The sequence below is a fragment of the Trichomycterus rosablanca genome, chromosome 19 (assembly GCF_030014385.1).
Source record: "Trichomycterus rosablanca isolate fTriRos1 chromosome 19, fTriRos1.hap1, whole genome shotgun sequence".
Taxonomy (NCBI): Eukaryota; Metazoa; Chordata; class Actinopteri; order Siluriformes; family Trichomycteridae; genus Trichomycterus; species Trichomycterus rosablanca.
Window position 1 is genome coordinate 895,001 of NC_086006.1, and position 19,755 is coordinate 914,755.

Here is a 19,755-nt window from a genome sequence, read left to right on the forward strand (position 1 = left end):
GTGTGAGAGAGATGAGAGACAGGTACAGACAGACAAACAGAGACAGACATAGACTGACGGACAGAGACATACAGACAGAAACAGACATATAAACAGAGAAAGATACAGACAGACAAGAGACAGACAGCTAGAGACAGACAGAGAGAAAGACAGACACAGACATACAGACAGTCAGAGACAGACAGAAACAGAGAGACACAAACAGACAGTATAACTGACTTGTGTTTGAGACAGAGCCACTGAGCGGTCCAGACGAGGGTCAGAGACAGACAGAGACAGATACAGACAGAGACAGACTGATGGTCAGAGACAGATAAACAGAGACAGAGAGACACAGACAGACAGAGACACACAGACAGACAGTATAACTGACTTGTGTTTGAGACAGAGCCACTGGGCGGCCCAGACGAGGATCAGGACGATGCCGTTGACCTCGGTGACGGTAAACGCCCACTTCAGCCGCGGCACGTAGTCGAAGAACTTGTCGGGCAGCGGGGGGTTGGACTCCTTCTCCGGGACGCGCTCGTGTACCACGGTGATCATGACGGTGGTGCAGAACAGCATGGTCGCCGCCCACAGGAAGGACAGGCCGGTCTTCCACCACTCGGCCGGCAGGCGCTCCGCCCGTCTCTTGCCTTTGCTAATGCTAATGCGGATGTAGTCCTGGTTCTTACGCAGCATCCGCCAGCCGCGCGACAGGCGGGACTGGGGCCTGGTGTCGCCTGAAGCCCCGCCCACTTCCTGAACGGGCAGGGTGTATTCTGTGGGCGGAGTCTGTTGGGGCGCGTCTAAAACCGTCACGTCGATGTGGACGACGTCTTCGTCTGCGTTCTGAGACGACTCGAGAAGTTGAGACGTCGCCATCGTGTGCGGTGATGATGTAAGAGGGGCGGGAACAGAATGTCAGGTGGGTCCTGGCCACGCCTTCGTTACCTGTGTGACGGGTCACCTAGCGGAAACAGAGATTAGCATTAGCTATGTACCCACCTACCAAGCATGGCACTAGGTGGCATCATAAACATGCACTGTACAGCCAAAAGTATTGGGACACTGCTTTTACTTACTGAATCCATCAGCCACACAACAATTACTAACAGGAAATTATTAGTTTAGGGAAGGACCTTTCCTGTTCCAGAATGAGCGAGCTCTATAAAGACATGAAGAAAAGCTTCCTGCACTAGTAATTGGCAGTGTAGCCTAGTGGTTAAGGTACTGGTCCAGTACCGGTTCAAGCCTCACCACTACCACTACCGGTTCAAGCCTCACCACTACCAGGTTGCCACTGTTGGGCCCTTGAGCAAGGCCCTTAACCCTCAATTGCTTAGACTGTATACTGTCACAACTGTAAGGATAAAAGCGTCTGCTAAATGCCGAAAATGTAAAAATGTAAATGTAATTGAAAGGTTGCTGGTTCAAGCCCCACCACTGCCAGGTTGACACTGTTGGGCCCTTGAGTGAGGCCCTTAACCCTCAATTGTAAGTCGCTTTGGATAGAAGCGTCTGCTTAATGTGTTTAGAACACAGGGGGTGTCCACATACTTTTGCCAGATTGTAAATGTTCTCTGATGGAATCGTTTTCATTTTATTAGAATGAAACCACGCCTGTGTGTGAGTGTGTGTGTGTGTGTGTGTGTGTGTGTGTGTGTGTGTGTGTGTGCAAACAGAGGTGTGTCTTTGTTAGAGAAATCTGAACAAAAGACATCAGGACAGAGGCGTGTGAACATTTAAGAGAGCCTAAATAAGACGGGACACGCCCGACCAAAACCGACGAGGTTACATTCTTCCACTCTCTTCACCCCTGTAAAATCTTCTTCCTTTTATGGTAGTTACGGAACCGCTGGCCGAGTCGCCGTCCGCCGGGAACGTCTCCATATTCCGATGATCTGAGCTGCACGTCTCCTGATTCTCTCTCCTCTGTTACAGTGAACTCTTTCTCTGGAATCTTCTGGACGTCCAGTACAGTAACAGAAAGGTTCACCTCAAGGCTCTTCAGCACGACTCAAAAATAAATCATGTTCAGTATTTGTTTTATTTGTTTATCTGTTTTAGTCTTGGTTCAAAAACATCCAGACATTTCTGATGGTTCATGTGTGAGCAGCACAGAAGATTAAAGCTGATTCTCCAGGTTCAATCTTCACCTTCAGCCTTACTAACTGAGCCGAGGGTCCTAAAGATCCGAGAGTCCTAAAGAATCCAAAAGACCTGACAATCCTACTGACCTGAGAGTCCTACTGAACTGAGAATCCTAAAGACCTAAACGTCCTCAAAACCCAAGAGTCCTAAAGACCTGAGAGTCCTACTGACCTAAAGTCCTCAAAACCTGAGAGTCTTGAGTCCTGCTGACCCACAAGTCCTACTGACCTGAGCATCCTGTTCATCTGAGAGTCCTAAGAGTCATACTGACCTGATAGTCTTGAGTCCTGCTGACCCACAAGTCCTACTGACCTGAGCATCCTGTTCATCTGAGAGTCCTAAGAGTCATACTGACCTGATAGTCTTGAGTCCCAAAGACCTGTGAGTTCTTCTGAGTTGAGTGCATTGTTCACCATACTGACCTGAGATACCTACTGACCTTACTGTCCTACTGGGTTGAGAGTCCACACGTCAGTGATCCATTTCTTTAGTTTTAGTGAAACACTTGCAGTTTGATTTAGTTAAATGTTTGTTAGTTTGTTTTGGAGGATCAGAGCAGATCTACGTGCTAAGTGTCTTCAGCTGATAGTGATTGTGAAACCTGCTGAATAACAAAACCGTGAACATTGACCTGCTTACTGATACTGCAGCGACTGAGCATGTGCGAACCGTCCACCGTTCCTGACAGAAAACAGTGTTACAGTGTTTTTTATTCTGCTTCCTGTTCGTTTTCTGCACTTCCTGTTTACTTTCCCTCTGTTCTTTGCAACCACCATAAGCTTGTTGGACATCACATTCTCAAACCGTAGCCATAAATATGACGCCGCACTTCTTTTCAGCTTTAACAGTCTCCACTTTTCTAAGAAGGCTTTCTTCAAGATTTTGGAGTGAGTGTGTCTGTGGGAATTTGTGCACACAGAGCAAACAAAAACACCTGTAAGGACGAGACGGTCTGGGTCACAATGGAGATTCCAATTCACCAAACACTAAAAGGTGTTGAGTGCAGTAGAATGTAAAGCTTGCTCGACTGTGGAAAGTGTCACCAATGTTCCAGCAGGTTTGCCTTTGAAGGTTCCTGGATTACATTCGACCACATGAACAAATTTCCTCTGGTTGAAAGGTGATGAGACCACTGTTCCATGTAATCTATACTTATAGAGACAAAATCTATGCAAATTTTGACCTGCTTGCTGTATAGAGATTCCTAGATCTTATCATGGCAATGTTTGTGGCTCAGGATAAAAGGAACAGTCAAATAGCCATAATTATATGGACACCAATTGTGAATCAATCGTCCCTTGATACAAAGTCCAATATTATAGAACTTTCTACACCAACAAATGAAAACACACGAAAACCATCTTAAACTGAAGTGCATTTTAAATATGACTCGAAACTAATAGAAATAAAAGTGAAATTGAATACAATATTAATAAATAAAAGCTGGAAAACTGTTGATCACGTCTATTTAAATTCATGCTAATCATGTAGCACTGAGACCTCAAACTGAAACAACAGCTAAAACTAATGTGAAGCTTAAAAACTCGTTGTTTCGGGTTATATTGATTATTTACAGATAACTAACACTCATAACTCGCTTATATAACATTAATTCAGGTAAATCCAGTTATATAAGCAGCATGTTATGGAAAGTCCGGGTGGTTTGTGCTATTTGTTTATGATTTGCTTACCGCGCTAAACTGTTATTCACAATTTAAAAAGTGAATAAAATATGATCATATAAAGCTGACTTTTTATTATTTATTTATTAGAACATTAGAACTTCAGCAGTGTGATCGCGGATCCTAAATTTACTCCTAATTAAAGATTTTTAATCAACGTGTCAGAACTTCAGACTCGTAAACCCTCTAAGGCCTGAAATCGGCCGGTAATTGAACGCACACTCACCTTTGATGAATTGATCCCGACTGGGTCGCGACCGAACCGATTCTGATCGTCGTTTCTCTTTCACTCCGACGGAAACAAGGACACGACACGGATCTGAACTTACCTGCTCACGACGCCCACCTGTGACTCACAGCCACGCCCATTTCCGACGAACACACCGGCAGATTACAGGCAAAACAAAGAGGTGAAAGAGCAGAGATCTAAACCTGAGAGCTTAAAGTTCCCAAAAGTTTGTGGACACTCAGGTCAAGATCACATTAAACACATTCATATAATGCTTGTTCTTTTTTGCTGACCTTTTTCTGGAAAAAATTTATGCACTACATTATAGATGACAGGCGGCATCCCAGTTCATCCCATTTTGGGTTAAATGTGGTGAAACTGGAGTTCATTGAAAGGAGGAGAAAAGGGCAATTATAGTATTTCATAAATTATTTTATACTTGACATAAATGCAGTTAAATGAACTTAAATACAATAATTAGCCAAAAGTTTGTGGACACCACATGTAAGCCCAGTCTTTTCAAGCTAGCCTTCACACTTCTCCAAAACTCATCACCAGAATTTGGAACATAACTGCAGGGGTTCACATACATTCGACCACAAGAGAATCACTGAGACTGAGCTCAGGCGCTGATCTCGGTGTACACGGCCTGGCTGACGTGTTGGATGGGGTCGAGGTACCTGCCGGCTCAGGTCTCGGCTTCATACGTGAAAAGCACAGATTCATGAGCGCTGGGCACACACGAGTGTTTACTTAAGATCTAGGAGTGGCACGGTGGCGCCGGCTGGTATAGTGGGTGACGCACAGCAACATGATTCCAGAGGTCCTGGGTTTGATTCTTCTCCTCCCACTTCGTCTGTTAGAAGATCTGCACGTCCTCCATACGTACACGTGGGTCTCATTCTGAGCTTTTGGGTTTTTGTCGTGTCCAAAAAGATGCAGAAGGTGGACTGGCTGCACTAAAATTGCCCCGAAGTGTCAGAAAGTGGGTAAATAAACTCCTGCCTTGTGCCTCGTGACCCACTGCGACCCTGACCAGGATGAATGGGTCAGTGTTAGTAAAGAAAAGGATGCTAGTGTGAATGTTGTAGTTTATTTAATGAGCATTTGTAATGAAAAGAATCTCATCTGGTTTCCAGATGTGTAATTTAAAGAGCACTGTGTGGCCAAAAGTATGTGGACACCTCTCCTAATGATTGAGTTCAGTTTTATTGTGGAGTTCCAGAGTGATGTGTTCCTACAGTGTTCCTGTAGAACCTTTAATGTGCTGCTTGGGTGCTGTTTCCATGGTTCCAGTGGATTTCTTGATTATGATCCATTCATCCGTTCAGGTGTAAACCACGCCCATATATACACAGCCCCACCCATTTCCAGAGTAAAACACACCCGCTCCGGTGTAACTCCGCCTCCTCTTGGAGTATACCCACACAGGTAAAACCCCACCTGTTTTCAGAGTGAGACACACCTACTCTGGTAAAAATGCTTACCTGTTTACCAGTAAGCCACGCCCACTCTGATGTAACCCCACCTGTTTTCATGCTAAGCCCCGCCCACTCTGGTGTAACCCCACCTGTATTGGACGTAAGAGGATGCAATGAGTCACAGTGCGGTGCAGTGAGGTGAATCGGAGCCTGACGAGTCCTGTTCCTAAAACAAACCGCTTTTCTTTTCTCTTTCTCGTCCCGGCTCATGACGAGGCCGCGCTTACATAACACGTCACGTACCAGCGTCTCCACCCTCCGACCACACTTGTACCTCTACAAACTACGACCAATCAGTTTAAAGAATCAGCTCCACATTAAAGTCAAGGGCTCTTAATCCTGTCTGACTCTACTGTATCTGTCATGATTGGTATTGAGGAACTTCAGTTACCTGCAAAGAGCTCTGAGCTTTGGGACATATTGGAACATTAACTGTGAGCCAGGCCTCACTATATAAAAGCTTTATGACTGAATGCGCAGAAATTCCCATAGACATAGTCTAAATTCTCATGAAAAGCCTTCCCACAGTGGTGGGTGCTGTTACAGTCGCAGGGTGAAGAAACTTCATATTAATTCTCATGGGTTTAGACCAGAGTGTCCAGCAGACGAGTGACCGGTCGGGTCGGCAGCAGTGGCCACTCTTCCAGCCCGGTTGGGGTTCTGGGTCCTGGATTCTTGGTTGTAGGTTCTGGGGTTTGGGATTTGAGTTCTAGGTTCTGGGTTCTTGTTCTTTGATCTTTTATGATCTGTTAATGGATTTTCACTCAAATCCTAAAACTAAACACACACACACACACACACACACACACATCCAACGAGAGGTGATTCTGAGATCAAAGCCAGCACATCAGTGTGTGTGTGTGTGTGTGTGTGTTTATTCTTTTCATTAAAACCTGTACTGCTTTAGGCCATTTCACACACACACACACGCATGCACGCACGCACGCACACACACACACACACACACACACACACACTCTCTCTCTCTCTCTCTCTCTCTTTCTCTCTCTCTCTCTCTCTCATACACACACACACACACACACACACATGCAAATACACTCACATATACTCTCACACACATACACACACACTTAAACATTTATACAGACACACATGCAGATGAATACACCGTGTTTTTGTACAGGTGCTGTGTAGAGAACACACACACACACACACACACACACACACACACACACACACACACACACTCTCTCTCTCTCTCTCTCTCTCTCTCTCTTTCTCTCTCTCTCTCATACACACACACACACACACATGCAAATACACTCACATATACTCTCACACACATACACACACTTAAACATTTATACAGACACACATGCAGATGAATACACCGTGTTTTTGTACAGGTGCTGTGTAGAGAACACACACACACACACACACACACACACACACACACACACACACACACTGTGGTGAGCTGGTGGAGGAACAGAGTGGCAGTACCAGTTTAGCACCAGTCCTGAGGCTCGGGTTCGAGTCAGGGGGGTACCAGCAGATTCGGTACAGAATCTGGAAACAACCAGCAGAGGTCGCCAGAGTGCACCGGCTCAACAGGTGTGTATGTGAAACATAGAGGGAAAGTGTTCCTTCATACTCCCAATTCATCCCAGTTCACTGACGTGTTCCAGGAACCCATCAGACCAACGTAAACACCAGCCCCACCCCTCTTCACATCAATAACAGCCTCAACTGTTCTGTTCTGGAGTGTGTCTGTGGGAATTTGTGCCCGTTCAGTTAAAATAGGTTCTAATGCATCCCGGGGGTGAGGTCTGGATCTCCACACCACCCTAATCGAACCACGCATTTATGGACGTAGTTTTTTAACACACATGTTAGCAGTAGGTGTGACTGGAACCCCTGAACAGATTGAAACTGATTTTTTTTTTATGCTAACCCTTTGATCCCGGAGCTGAACCCCCTGCAGTGAACCTCTCCTGATCCTCTGATGATGACGTGATGGTTGGGTTCAGGTTCGATGGTGAGCTCATCATGTCTTGATCTCACTGTGTGTTGAGCTTGGTGCGCTAACGGCTCTGTGCTAACAATAACATGCTAACAATAAGCATCAGAATCATGAAGCCAGCGCCGCGGTGATGAAGCGTATCCGGTTTATCCGAGTAACGCTACACTCATGTGAACTCTGAGTTTATATCCAGAAATAATACAATAAACACACGCACACACACACACACACACACACACACACAGTTTATGTAGCATCACTATCTAAAGTTAAGGTCAGTAGTTCACACACACACCTGAAATGATTAAAAACAACTTTTAATTTATTTTGAGTTTCACAAGGTCTAACATTTACTATACAGCCAAAAGTATCCAGACGCTTGAGGTGAGCTCGTCAGACGTCCTGTTTCAAAAACAAATGGTATTATATTTTCAGCATTTAGCGGACACTTTTATCTGAAGTGACTTACAGTACTGTGACAGTACACTGTCTGAGCAATTGAGGGTTAAGGGCCTTGCTCAAGGGCCCAACAGTGACATCCTGGCAGTGGTGGGGTTTGAACCAGTGACCTTTCGATTACTAGTCCAGCACCTTAACCGCTAGGCTACAACTGCCAACAATTACAAGCTTCTCACAATAGTTTGAAGTGTGTCTGTGTATGGGAATTTGTGCCTGTTTTGTCCAACCTTTCAGCACGTGCAGCTCTACACATAAACCTGATCATTCATGTGTTCCATATGGACCATCCACACTGCTCCAGATGTTCTCCTGCTGCAGATGTTCTCCTGCCCCCCTGTACTGCACTGCTGGACGCAGGGTGTGTGATGAGATGGCTGAGCGGGTGTTTGGTGATCTGTGTGTGATGTCTGGATTAAAACACCCAGCACTCAAACCTTCAGGTCCTCAGGACTGATCGAGTTCTGTGTGTTCCAAAAACATTTATATGTTATATATTATATATTATATATTATAGGGTCCCTGGTAAACCCACTGGTGTTTATCTGAATGGGGTATTATTTATAGGTGCTAATTTATACCTGTGGGTATTTTTGGAATCACTGTAATAGTTTATTCACTACTGTAAGTGTTTATTAATCACTGATTGTGATAGGTGTTTATCATTGTGTAGATTTGTATCATTAACTGAACACTAGAGTAGTTTTTCATTACTGTAAAGTGTTTATTAGTCTGTGTAGGTTATTTATTACTGTGGGTATGTAGGCATCACTGTAGGTGTTTATTCATCTCTCTCTATAGGTGTCCTTCACTGTAGGTGTTTATCCCCAGGTTTTTTTTTTCTTTTTCATTTTTTTATGTGTTTATTTATCACTGAATGTGTTTATCATTAGTTATGTATTTATTACTGTGGGTCTATATTAATCAAGTTTTTATTCTTTACTGAATCAGTTTTTTATCACTGTATGTGTTTATTGATTGTTGTAGGTGTTTATTTATCACTGTAGGTGTTTATTTATTGTTGTAAGTGTTTATTTATCACTGTAGGTGTTTATTTATCACTGTAGGTGTTTATTTGTTGTTGTAGGTGTTTATTTATCACTGTAGGTGTTTATTTATTGTTGTAGGTGTTTATTTATCACTGTATGTGTATTTATTGTTGTAGGTGTTTATTTATCACTGTATGTGTTCATTTACCGTTGTAGGTGTTTATTTATTGCTGTATGTGTTTATTTGTCATTGTAGGTGTTTATTTATCGCTGTAGGTGTTTATGTATCGCTGTAGGTGTTTATAGTTTGGTCCACACTGAATCTGATGTCTGGTTTCATGCCAGTGCTGAGATGAACCTTAAGGCTGTTGTGTTCCTCAGACAGGAGGATGAAACTCAACACCATGAACACTATAAAAGCGGAGTGCAGGCGGTGTTGGTGATGCAGTCCAGCAGTGGAGCTCAGTGAGGAACATCTGTATCATCAGTGTAGGTCCGTCTGCACACGCGGCTGAGCAGTGCTGCAGGTCCTGGTGTTGTTCTGGTGTTTAGAACACCATGAAGATCTTCACGTGGATCTTCTGCACCCTGCTGGTGGTGGTGGTGTCCACGAAGAAGAACCAACCACAACACGGCTTCAATACTGCACTCACAGGGAACCAAACACTGCTGCTCAAGGTAAGAGGAGCACCATCATCACTACTGCATTACAGAGCCAAAAGTATGTGGACGCCTGACCTGCTGGACATCCAATTCCCAAATCATGCTCATTAACACCAACAATTCACCAGTATTTTATATTATGGAGTGCGCCTGTGGGAATTTGTGCCCATACAGTAACACAACAGTCGTGTGGGCGTCCACATACTTTTGTTGTCTTTGTTACCCATCATGCTTCGTTTTCTGTGTGTGTGTGTGTGTGTGTGTTAGGGTTACTACTGTAGTTCGGACAGTGAGTGTGCACTGAGGCTGTACTGCCACGCCCCTGGCCACGCCCACTCCCAGTGCACGCCCTGTAAGAGGAGGGTGAGGCGTTGCAATAGAGACCGCATGTGTTGCCCTGGAAACCGCTGTCGTAAACGTAAGTGTAAACTCTCTAGTATTCAGAAGGTTGCTGGTTCAAGCCCCAACACTGTTGCATTGTCGCTGTTGGGCTCCTGAGCGATTCAGATAAAATTGTCCAGGAAATGATCCATGATGCTCCTGACTGTGCAGTAACAGTTTAGGGAAGGTCCTCTCCTGTTCCAGCTCTATACAGACATGATGAAAATCATGCTAATACAGCGTGACGTTAGCGCTGATGCTAGCTGCTCTGTATCTCACAGGTATGTGCATCAAAGCTTCACGTCGAGCCTCGTCACGTCACCGCGCAGAGTCACACTGCAACAACAAACTCCCACAATCCACCACACGCACGAGACCCAACAAACCACGCAGAGGTAACGTCCACATACACACACACGCATTATACACACACACTCACACACACTCACACACACACACACACACACACACACATGCACTATACACACACACTCACACACACTCACACACACACACTATGCACACATACACACACACAGCACCTCACCAAACCACACAGAGGTGAAGTCCACATACATACACACACACACACACATGCACTATACACACATGCACTATACACACACACACACTACACACACACTACACACACACTACACACACCACTTCAACAAAAATATGGACACTCTTCCTTCATATTAGCATCAGATGTTTTAGCCACGCCCATTTTAACCTCTGTGTAGAATCAGTGATAAATCATTAGTGTGTGTGTGTGTGTGTGTGAGTGTGTGTGTGTTAGTGTTACTATATGTATGTGCGTATGTGAGAGTGTGTGTACGTATGAATGTGTGAGTGTTTATTAGTCTGTGTGTATGTCTGTAAGTGTAAATGTATGTGTGTGTGTGTTGTGTTTGTGTATGTGTGTGTGTTGTGTTTGTGAAAGAGTGAATGTGTGTGTATGTTAGTATGTATGAATGTGTGTGTGTTTCTGTGAGTGTGTGTGTTAGTGTGTGTATGTTACTGAGTGTGTGTGTGTGTGTTCTCCGCATCACGATCTGCATCTTTGTGTGTGTTACAGGTGAGCTGGGTGCGAAGTGTGTGCGCTCTAAAGATTGTGGGCGTGGCCTGTGCTGTGCCCGTCACCTGTGGAGGCGCGTGTGTAAGGCGGAGTCTCAGGAGGGCGCGGTTTGCTCCGCCCCCTGGCGCAGGAAACCCCCACACAGTACCACACCGGAACTGTTCCAGCTGTGTTCCTGCTCACACGGCCTCATCTGTAGAGCACAGAACATCACACACACACACGCCCACACACACCAACACACACCAGCACACTCACACACCTACACACACCAACACACATCTGCACACACACACACCTACCCCAACACACACACACCCACACACTCACACACACGACTGCACACCTGCCAGAGACTCTAAGAGTAAAGGGACCAGACCAGTGATCAGAAGGTCGCTGGTTTAAGCCCCACCTCTGCCAGGATGCCACTGTTGGGCCCCTGAGCGAGGCCCTTAACCTTCAGTTACTCAAACTGTGTAAATAAAAGGACACGTACAGAGCGAAGAGCGAATTTCTCTGACATCATCTCACACCAGTCAGTCAACAGCAGTCCTGACTCACAGTCAGCGTTCCAGTTCATCCCACAGCCGTGTAATAAATGTGTGCTGAGGGACGAGCACCCGCGCAGCCGCTCGTCAGGCGGGATTAACGGTTCCTCTCCAGTGTAAAGCGCTGGTGGGTTATTTATGATGCCGGAGCGTGGTGCTCGTAAAACAGCTCGCTGTAATCTCGCTCTGATCTCTGTCGGACCCCGGGGGGGCGAGAGGGGGGCGAGGGGGGCGTGTGTGTGTGTGTGTGGGGGGGGGTGATAAACAGTTTAGGAGCTTTTGTAGAGCAGCTGGAAGTGATTCTCTGAGGAGAGATGAAAAATGTTCAATCATCCACGCTGAATAAAACCGCCGCCGAGAAACGAGGACACGTGAACACGGAGGCTAAACAAAAACGTCTTAAAGTGTCCACGAGGCTCCACTAACACTGCTTCTTATAAAGCTGAGATCTGACTCCAGATACTGAGGAACACTGAGGAGGAACACCGAGGAACACGGAGGAACACTGAGGAGGATCACCAAGGAGGAACACTGAGCAGGAACACCGAGGAGGAACACTGAGGAGGAACACTGAGGAGGAACACCGAGGAGCACCTGATGATGCTGATGCTGCATTCAAGTACTCAAGTCACAAATCATCGTTTTAAAATTATTTCAGTAGTGTTCTAGTTTACTGCTAACAATTGTTTATTTTGTTTATTTTTGTTTATTTAGTTTATTCTGCTTATTTTTGTTTATTCTGTTGCATTTTTATTGTTTTTTTTTTTTCATTTTTTTATTTTTATTCTGTTTATTTTTGTTTATTTTTTATTCTGTTTATTTTTGTTTATTCGTTTATTCTGTTTATTTTTGTTTATTCTGTTTATTTTTGTTTATTTGTTTATTCTGTTTATTTTTGTTTATTCTGTTTATTTTTGTTTACTTGTTTATTCTGTTTATTTTTGTTTATTCTGTTTATTTTTATTGGTTTTTTTTCATTTTGTGTTTATTTTTCATTCTGTTTATTTTTGTTTATTTGTTTATTCTGTTTATTTTTGTTTATTTGTTTATTCTGTTTATTTTTGTTTATTCTGTTTATGTTTTGTTTTTTTTCTGTTTATTTTTGTTAATTTTGTTTGTTTTTAATCTGTTTATTGTTTTTTTTTTTTTTTTTTTGTTTATTGTTTTTTTTTTTAATCTGTTAATCTTTGGTTATTTTAAAATTGTACACATTTTTGTGGATGTTAAACTTGTTTTTGTATTAAAATAAATTTTCTGTCATTTTACTGTCATTTTTCGGATCAATAAACTTTAATCTGTATAAATAAATTGTTACTTTTCCCTGACTGGTGACAACTCTTCCAGGTCCTGACAGCTCACTCGACTCTCTGGTTTAATCTGGTTTTCACTGCGCTGGTGCTGATGCAGCGGTTCTCAGGTTCTGGTGTCGAGTGTGTGTGAGGGAACGAGGACTGAACGTCAGGACAAAATCAATAATCAATACCACCGCCGCGGGTTTCACTCCTCCGCTCTGTAAAGTCGATGATTTATCACGGCGTGGGGTGACCGGAGCGCCCCGGGGATCAGAGATCAAACACACCGGGGGTGCAGAGGGACCGACATCAAAGACATCAAATAAAGATTTCATTCTTTCATCTATAAAACGAGGCGCTGGTGAGAGATTCAAATGTAATTATTTCTGTTTACAGTATGAGAGCGGCGGTGGCTCAGTGATCAGGGTACTGCACTAGTATCAGAAGGTCGCTGGTTTAAGCCCCACCACCTTCAAGGTGCCACTGTTGGGCCCCTGAGTGAGATTATTTACATTCTGTAACTACGGCAACAGTAAAGATAAAACTTGTAACAAACAATAAAGCCGAGACGTTTATTATATTATTATATTTATTATTATTTCTCTCTTTGTTGTTTATCACTTGATGCCCCCGTTGCTGATGGTGGGCGCTCGGCACAGGCCCTTCCCTCTGACCTCGAAGGCCACGCCCTTGTAATTAGCCACGCCCCTCTCGTCAGTGCGCAGGTCGGGCAGTAGTCGCTCCCAGACTCTTCTCTTGGGGTTCAGTTCCTTCTCCGCCTCACCTACACACACACACACACACACACACACACACACACACACACACTGATCATGTGGTCGTTCTGTTTTTAGATTTTGGAACACGACTGCAAGGATTATCATCATCATTAGATCAGTGTGAGGAATCCACACAGTACAGTCAGGGTTCTGATTCGTGAGCATTTACACATCAAACACACCAAACCGTTTCTTTACAGTGCTGCTGAGGCAGGAACGGTCACTCCCCAAACTGTTTAGAACACCCCCTCCACCTGATCTGGAATGATCAAAACAGCTCCAGACTGTTGCTCCCCCTCCACCGTACTTTACAGCTGGTACAGTGCATTCGGACATGAAGGTTCTATAACGTTGTTGTGTAGCGTTGTTGTGTAGCGTTGTTGAAGTTACCTGGATAGTTCTGGAAGGTGATTCTGTCTCCGGGTGTGGCGCAGGTGGGCGGGGCTAAAGGTTCCATCTTGTTTTGGTGGACGGCGCAGAGAACTCGAGCCTGAGACTGAACACCACGGACCTTCACCGGCCGAACGTTACACAACACAACCACCAGAGTGTCCTGCAACTACACACACACACACACACACGTACACACACACACACAGCATTGTATGCAGTTATGAACACTGGAAGGGGGGTTGGAATGTTTTTCCTATGTCTCAGACACACACACACACACACACACACTCATACACATCTACATATGCACACACACACACTGCAAGGAGAACAGCTGGTGCCGTGGTTGCAAGGTCCAAACAGCTGAAGGAGAAACACACACACACACACACACACACACTCACACACACACACACACACCTCAAGAAGCTATTAGAAGTGGATTAGCGTGTCACCCAGAATAAACCTGAACTTTAAAGTTGAGGGAGAAGAAGGTGTGGTGATCTTACCACCACCAGGGGGAGCTGTTCTACACACACTGTAGGACCTGCAGCAGTGACCATTACTGACCATCACTGACTGCTACTGACCACTACTGATATCTGGATTTTTTAACTGAGTCAGTTTGTGATTGTTTTCTGTGGTGGTGCAGGCAGCCGGTGTTTGGCTGGGAGGTTCCGGGTTTAAATCTCAGTGGTCTCACTGCTACACAGACATGACTGGATATGTCTAAATACTTTATTCATACCCTAAAGGAAATAAATAGAATTCCAGAGCAAGCATCACCAAACAACCGAGGGTTAGGGACCTCGCTCAAGGGCCCAAAGGTGGATCACTACTCCAGAACCTCACCTCGGTCTCGTCTCACTCACCTGCTCTGGCGCGACGTGATTGGCCAGCTCGCTGACCACCGTCCTGGGGGCGGAGTCTCCCAGTTCCACCACCTGTACGTAGAGCGACTCTGAATCCGGGTGATTCCGAACCGCCAGGATCCGCCCGACCCTCAGGTCCAGGCGGGAAACGTCGGGTCTGGGGTCCCGCACGGCCTCGGGGGTGTGTTTACTGACCACGCCCAGGTTATCTCCGCCCCCTGAGGACGAGAGAGAGAGAGCGAGAGAGTGAGAGAGAGAGAGAGAGAGAGAGAGAGAGAGAGAGAACACCAGCACTGGGTAGAGCTCTGAGCTTTCAGTCAGAAGGTTAAGAGTTCGAATCCCAGCTTGGCGTGTGTGTGTGAGTGTGTGTGTGTGTGTGTGTGTGCGAGTGTGTGTGTGTGTTACCTCGGTGCTCTCTCCTCCTCCCCTCTCTGCGTGTGTGTGTGTTACTCCTCTGATTTCGGGGTGCGGGTTCAGATGGGGGCGAAGTGTCATGGACGGCCATCTTCATCGCTTCTACTGACGCGGTCAGAACCCTCTCCTGATGGAGCTTCACTACACACACACACACACACACACACACACACACACACACAGGTCACATGACCAGTCGTGATCCTTATTCTCGACAGGTGAGTCTGATCCATCACACCAACACTACAGGGACAAAAGTATTGGGACGCCCCTTCTGATTATAGAATTAATTCATTGCTTCTGACTTCGTAGCAACAGTTTAGGAAAGGTCCTTTTCTGTTCGTACCTGCTTTCCTCCTCTGGGTCTCCTGAAGCTTCTTCTTCAGATCCTCGATGTCCTTCTTCATCTTGGCGTTTTCCACCAGCAGCTTCTTCTCCTCTCGCACCGACGCCTGCAGCACTGCACAGATCACACACGAGGAACCGGCGTGAAGAACCCAGAAGATTCACACCAGCTGAAGGTTTTGTATTCTTAGAGGGTTGTAGGTTCCAGCCCCAGCAGGACTATAAAAGACCTTTAGAAAACGCTCAGCTCTGTGGTTCCTGAACTAGTTCTGTTCAGGCTTCCTAGAACCTTGGTGGCTGGACCCACGTTTCCACTGGATAAAGATCCTGACAGTTTACAGGTTCATTAGATCTAAACCTTACAGATAATGGGGAACCAATTTTCAGACCAAGAATCTGTGATTTTGCAGTGGAAAAACACCAAACTGTTCCGGATTTTGGCGCCAGCGTGAAAGTGCTGTAAGAGAACCGGCCCACATTTGCTCTTATTGGAAGCAGGAATGTGTTATCAGTAGGAGGCGCTGTTACTTTCTTTTTCCTCCTAATGTTCTTTGGTTTGAGTTCAGAACCTGTTCATTTTTGGTGAAAATTTGCAGAACAATTCAAAACTAGGTGCACAAACTGGAACAGAACCAGTTCAATGCTGGTCGGAACTGATCCACCCAGTCTGGACTGAATTCTGCTCCGAACAAGCCGACACACTATAGCCAAAAGAACATGGACACCTTATTTAAATCTTAAATTCAGGGTTTTTAGTCACACAGTTGCTGACAAATACTTCAATAGAGTAAACAACATGCTTCCAACTTTGTGGCAACAGTTTGGGGAAGGACCGTTTATCTTCCAGCATTGCTGTACCTCTGTGAACACAGCGAGGTTAGAAAAACCTCAGCTCACTGACCTGACTCCCATTAAATGACTCTGGGATGAATTGGAACGTTAACTGAGAGCCAGGCCTTCTGTTCCATCATCAGTGCACAACCCCAGTAATACGTCTTGTACTATATGGGCACAAATGCTCACAGAAACACTCCAAAATCTCTGGATTTACACAGGAATTTTATTCCAAAGCCATAATAATGCCTGTGTGTGTGTGTGTGTTTGTGTGTGTGTGTGTGTGTGTGTGTGTTTGTGTGTGTGTGTGTGTGTGTGTGTGTGTATCGTACTGGATTTCTCCTGCAGCAGCTCAACATGTTGTGTTAAAAACTCCATCATCTGTTTCTCCTCCTGAGGGTCGAGTTTGGGTTCAGAGGGACGTTTAGCCGCCATCACGTCACCCTGCAGCGGCAAACACACACAGAGTTCATTCATTCATTCATTCATTCATTCATTCTGGGATGACTTACAGAGGTGGGAGGAAATCATGTGAAGTGAACATGCCAAACTCCTAACAGACAGCAACTAATAGACAGAGGTGAGGATCAAACCCAGACCCTCAGGTCCTGGATGTTGTGCAGCACCAACTGTGTGTGTTTGTGTTATGAGATCAAAACAGAATGTACACAAACAGCAGCTGCCAAACCTACAGCTCATATCACCCCAAACTACCCCAAAATCACCCTAAAACCCTAACCGCCCCAGATTAAACATTAGACCACCCTCAAAAGCACCCCCAAACCACCCCAAACCACCCAATCCTCCCCATACACGACCCTAAAACTACCCAAATAATCCAAAACCACCTAAAACCACACCAACCCTCCTTCACACAACCCCAAACCACCCAATCCTCCCCTATACAACCCTAAAATACCCCAAGCCCACACAAAGCAACACCCAAAACACCCACAACAACCTAACCTCCTCCACACAACCCCACACCACCCCAAAACACCCAATCCTCCCCTACACAACCTTAAAACGCCCCAGATAATCCCAGACCACCCAAAACCACATCAACCCCCTTCACACAACCCCAAACCATTCCAAACAACCCCACAAACACCCAATATTCCCCTACACAATCCTAAAATACCCCAAACCCACACAAAGCAACCCCAAAAACACCCACAACATCCTAACCTCCTCCACACAAGCCCCACACCACCCCGAAACACCCCAAACACCCAAACCTCCACCACACACCCCCAGAAATACCTGAAGCCCTGAGAGCGTAAATGATGGAACTCCAGGTATCATCCGCACATGGTGTGTGTGTGTGTGTGTGTGTGTGTGTGTGTGTGTGTGTGTAAAAACCAAAGCACCACACACTCATTAATAATGTTTCTTATTAATACACCAATAAAAGGAACAAGAGAAACAAACAACAGCAGGAATAAACACGCGTGTGTGTCATTCAGAACAAAGCAAATAACGGAGAACATGTTCAATACCGTCTGTCGGTGTGTGTGTGTGTAGATATTTACCTGTATAATTGGTTTAAGCTTCAGAAGAAACGATCCACGTTGTGAAAGAACCAGAAGAGAAAAACTACTGAACACACACACACACACACACACACACACACACACACACAGTCAGCACTGTCAGCATTCCTAGTCTGAAAAGTTGAAGCACATGCACTTGGTATCGGATTCCCCTCACACACACACACACACACACACACACACACACACACACACACACTGCCACCTGTCATGAGTGAGGATCTGAACAACACGCACAATCGGTGTGGCAATTTATCGCGATCAGAACATTTTAAGTAGGTTTATCATTGTGTGGGTGCACCTCTCTGGGGGGTTTAGAGATCAGGGTTCAAATCTCACTCTCTGTTGAGCATGTTCTCCCTGTGGCTGTGTGGGTTTCCACCGGGTTCTCCGGTTCTCTGTGAACACCTTCAATTAAAGAGAGAAAATAAATCAAATACATCAGGGAAAGTATTACACAGGGTACGTGTTTATGGAAAAGGGAACTGGGTACGGTGAAGTAGTGAAATTTTACCTGGGCTGTCATTTCTAAATGCGGCCACTAGGTGGAGACACGTGACCGCTTTCAGAGCGCAGCAGTGAAAAAGCCGCAGTACAAACCGTGTGCAAAACTATTTGCACCCTTGATCCCTTTGACAGTTTAGTCAGCTTATGAGGAATGATGCCAGATAATTAAACACAGCGTGATAGTACACCAAGAGAACGTCAAGTTATTCAACACCCGTATCACCCCTGTGAAAATCTCACCGTCCTCTTCATTTATTATTCAGCACATTTCATCAGTTTACCAGGTTAATTAATGATAAAATAAATCTCACTTACCTTAAAACCTACCCATCACATTATACAGGACAACATCAAAAGCTCTAGGACTCCACCGAACCACGGTCAGAGCTCTTATCTCCAAATTAGGTAACTAAGAAGAGCAGTCAGTCCAATTAGAAGTGAATGTTCTGCTAACACTGTACCAATGGTTCAGTGACCAACCATCCAGGGGTGTTACAAACGACCCCCCCCCCCCACACACACACTGAAACATCGACTGAGGCTTCCTCAACCAAGCATAATTAGTGCACAAATTCCCACAGATGTACTTAAAAGTCTTGTAAGAAGCTTCTCAGAAGAGCGGCTGTTGTTCTAGCTGAACAGATCACACAGACGTTTGAAACGGGACGTCCAACATGCTCACGATCAGGCGTCCGAATACTTTTGGCTCTATAGTGGTGATATAGGTGTTGCGTAACGTTTATGTTAGAGAAGCTTTGATTTAAAATCGATCAGTGTGACCCCCACGGAGGTGGTTAAAAAGGGTGCGGTGACTTCTTCACTGGCATCTTCTGCACTTCCTGTCCTTTTCTTCTCCTGATGGATCCATCACGGTTCCTGGTGACCTTCATCGAGCCCCAGAGATGATAAACCCATTAACCCCTGACCTACACAGTCAACTCTGTGTTGTGGTTTGGAACACAGCCGCTTTGTTAATCAATGACGAGCTGCTGAAGCGCTTCCTTCATCACTCTGTGTGTATGTGTGTGTGAGTGTGTGTGTGTGTGTGTGTTTCATGGCACTTTGCACTAAAGCCATCTGTCATTACCTACAACACACACACACACACACACACTAAGGAGCTACAGTGGAGGTCAGAAGTT

General features: G+C 45.2%; 3 protein-coding genes across 4 annotated transcripts in view; 1 reads left to right on the forward strand and 2 right to left on the reverse strand.

The window, feature by feature from the left end:
- The window catches only part of sgms2b (sphingomyelin synthase 2b), a 9,642-nt gene extending 5,494 nt beyond the window's left edge, over positions 1 to 4,148 (reverse strand). The window contains exons 1-2 of one of the 2 annotated variants that reach the window (XM_063015398.1): positions 4,042 to 4,148; positions 374 to 949 (exon numbers count right to left, since the gene is read on the reverse strand). In XM_063015398.1, the coding sequence (XP_062871468.1) occupies positions 374 to 864 (491 nt within the window). In that variant the 5' untranslated portion in view covers positions 865 to 949; positions 4,042 to 4,148. Of the gene's footprint in view, positions 1 to 373; positions 950 to 2,572; positions 2,729 to 4,041 lie in introns of those variants that run through there. The other variant, XM_063015399.1, reaches the window with a different exon arrangement.
- Positions 1 to 19,755, forward strand: part of LOC134333832 (NLR family CARD domain-containing protein 3-like) — a 560,375-nt gene that overhangs the window by 445,133 nt on the left and 95,487 nt on the right. The gene's annotated exons all lie outside the window — the stretch shown is intronic.
- On the reverse strand, positions 13,494 to 18,176 carry aimp1b (aminoacyl tRNA synthetase complex interacting multifunctional protein 1b). Its single transcript, XM_063015408.1, has 7 exons — positions 18,086 to 18,176; positions 16,886 to 16,997; positions 15,721 to 15,834; positions 15,366 to 15,515; positions 14,961 to 15,178; positions 14,086 to 14,254; positions 13,494 to 13,700 (listed from the first exon to the last, which is right to left on the reverse strand). Exons 2-7 carry the CDS (start codon positions 16,986 to 16,988, stop codon positions 13,534 to 13,536), a joined length of 921 nt encoding a protein of 306 aa, XP_062871478.1. The 5' UTR covers positions 16,989 to 16,997; positions 18,086 to 18,176; the 3' UTR covers positions 13,494 to 13,533.

Coding starts and splice junctions, on each gene's coding strand:
- aimp1b (XM_063015408.1), bottom strand. CDS start 16,988: ATGGCGGCTAAACGTCCCTCTGAACCCAAACTCGACCCTCAGGAGGAG. Junction 15,835..16,885: donor GCTGCTGCAGGAGAAATCCA/GTACGATACACA, acceptor TGATCTGTGCAG/TGCTGCAGGCGTCGGTGCGA. Junction 15,516..15,720: donor GACCCAGAGGAGGAAAGCAG/GTACGAACAGAA, acceptor GTGTGTGTGTAG/TGAAGCTCCATCAGGAGAGG.